Source organism: Loa loa, assembly GCF_000183805.2.
Source record: "Loa loa unplaced genomic scaffold supercont3.389, whole genome shotgun sequence".
Taxonomy (NCBI): Eukaryota; Metazoa; Nematoda; class Chromadorea; order Rhabditida; family Onchocercidae; genus Loa; species Loa loa.
Window position 1 is genome coordinate 56,378 of NW_018108569.1, and position 2,354 is coordinate 58,731.

Here is a 2,354-nt window from a genome sequence, read left to right on the forward strand (position 1 = left end):
TTTTCACTACAAATGTGCTTTTTTTTTGCAGTTTAGTAAAGTTTTTACCATTTTGAGAGAAACTTTGTGTGAGGAAACCGGTATTAGGAATGATCGTAACTTCGGCACAAATTAGTACAACAAAGTGTATCATAATCTTCGCCTTTTATTTTTCTCTTTTCAAAAATACATTGTTAAAAAATTTGTAAATTTTTCCTGGTTGAAATTTAAAATTTACAAATAATTTTGTGTAATTTATGGTTGATTCATCCCATCTACTAATTTAAAAAATAGAATTTTCTCAACGATTTGCAACTTTCTTTCCACTTGAAAATTTTCATTTTTAAATTAGTCTTTTAATAATCTTAATAAAACCTGCTATTGTAGTCAGCTATGGGAGATATTACCCAAAGTAAAAAAGATTCAGTACAATGACTGTCACAGATATATAAAAATGATTGAAAAAAAATTCAAGTTTAATTTCTAGTTTAAATTTTGTTTCTAAATTGGGAAAATGATCAATCTGATCATTCATGTCTTCTTTAATAATAGCTATATGATACAGACTTACGATACCACAATTAAATGATACCATTGCACATGTTATTAAACCTCAAGCACAAAGAATCAATTCTTATATGAAAATTTTTCTGAATTCAAAACTCATATTTCAAAATCTATTTAAATGTAATAATGAAATGTAAGCCTTCCAAATTCAGATCTGGCTATGAGCCCGGTTAGTAATTTATAGTAATCCATGGCTTTAAGCTTAACGGTGTTACATTCACGACGATACATTCATGTATAATTATTAGTGAGAAGGAAATTACGCGGATTGAAACTAGCCAAATGATGGAAGGAAAGCGCGCCAGCCGGGAATGGTACAGTGGGCGCCGGCTTATCTTTGTTCTCCTTCTTGTGCTTCATACGACGATTCTGGAACCAAATTTTGACCTGAAATAAGAAGTGCCTGAATTAGTCTTATTGTAGAGAAACAGAGAGAGAGAGAAATTCAAAATTATCTCTTGGATGGAAAAGAACGAAAACAAACAGTTGATAACAGAGAGTGCAATTATCATCGATATTAACGCAATTATTATCATGAATGTAAGGACCAAATAGTTTCATTTAAAAATATTTCAGATTGTAGGAGAATTCAATAATGATTAGAATCAGGCTGCATGCCAGGTATTAAAATAAAGATTTATTTGTGATGGCATAATTAGCATTTAAGGAACGCAAAAATGTGGGATACAAAACTTGCTAAACTTGTGGAAAAGCTAAAGTAATAATAATCTATTCATTACTTTCTCACTCTCAGCTTCAATCTTTCTAAGAATTGAAATTTGTTTTTGAGAAAAGGATATCTTTTTGAGAGGATCTTGACAACAAACATTTCCTAAATCAATCCTAAAATCATTTGTCTTTTCAGAAATTCTCTTTCTTTTGCTCCTATTTTATCACATCATGGAAAATCGTAACATATGCGCTAAGGTGTTATTTTACAACTATTTGTCCCATCAATTTTTTCTTCATTATCAAAAACAATTTGTAGATACTTGAAGTGAAAGAAATTACAGAAAATTTTGATGATTTGCATGGATTTATATTACTTCAATTAATTTCAGATCAATTTTTACTTAATTGAAATTCATAGACGACTTAGGGAAATCTGTTGTTTACAGAAATCAACAAAACAACGAGAAAACATCTTTAAAACTTGAACTAGTTCTGGTTTTTTAAACAATTAAAATTTTGAAATGAAAACTAAAAGTATGAATGAATCTAAAATTTAAAATAAAATGATTCAATTAACCTGTCGTTCGGTTAGCATCAGCGAATGAGCTATTTCGATACGCCTCTTTCGAGTCAAATACTTGTTGAAATGAAATTCTTTTTCCAATTCCAGTACTTGATTCCTAGTATATGCTGTTCGTTGGCGTTTCTCTCCTCGATTTGAACCTATAATTTAAAAAAATTTCATTTCTTCGCAAATCAATAAAAAAAAATTTTTGAAAAAAAATTTTTTTCTCTTGTTTAATTATGGTAAAAATCCACGGTTAATCATGAATCTGGAAATTCACATTTTATGAATTTAAGTACAGACTGATAATAATTTTAATGTCGTTATCAAAAATCACAACTTACTGTGGTATAATCAAATCTTTTTTAAAATGAATGTTTATTTGTATCAACATATTATTATCACTATTCTTATTATTACTATATCATTAATTATTATTATTGTTTGCTGTTATTATTATTTATTATTATTATTACTATTATTATTATTATTATTATTATTATTATTATTATTATTATTATTATTAATTATTATTATTATTATTATTATTATTATTATTATTATTATTATT

The 2,354-nt window shown here is 27.0% G+C and overlaps 1 protein-coding gene across 1 annotated transcript; it reads right to left on the bottom strand.

The window, feature by feature from the left end:
* Positions 1 to 712: 712 nt before the first annotated feature.
* On the bottom strand, positions 713 to 1,947 carry LOAG_05774 (homeobox protein lin-39; the record flags this gene model as incomplete). Its single annotated transcript, XM_020446969.1, has 2 exons — positions 713 to 933; positions 1,796 to 1,947. Coding segments are annotated over 2 exons (308 nt in total), but the record flags the coding sequence as incomplete, so codon positions are not given.
* Positions 1,948 to 2,354: the final 407 nt, after the last annotated feature.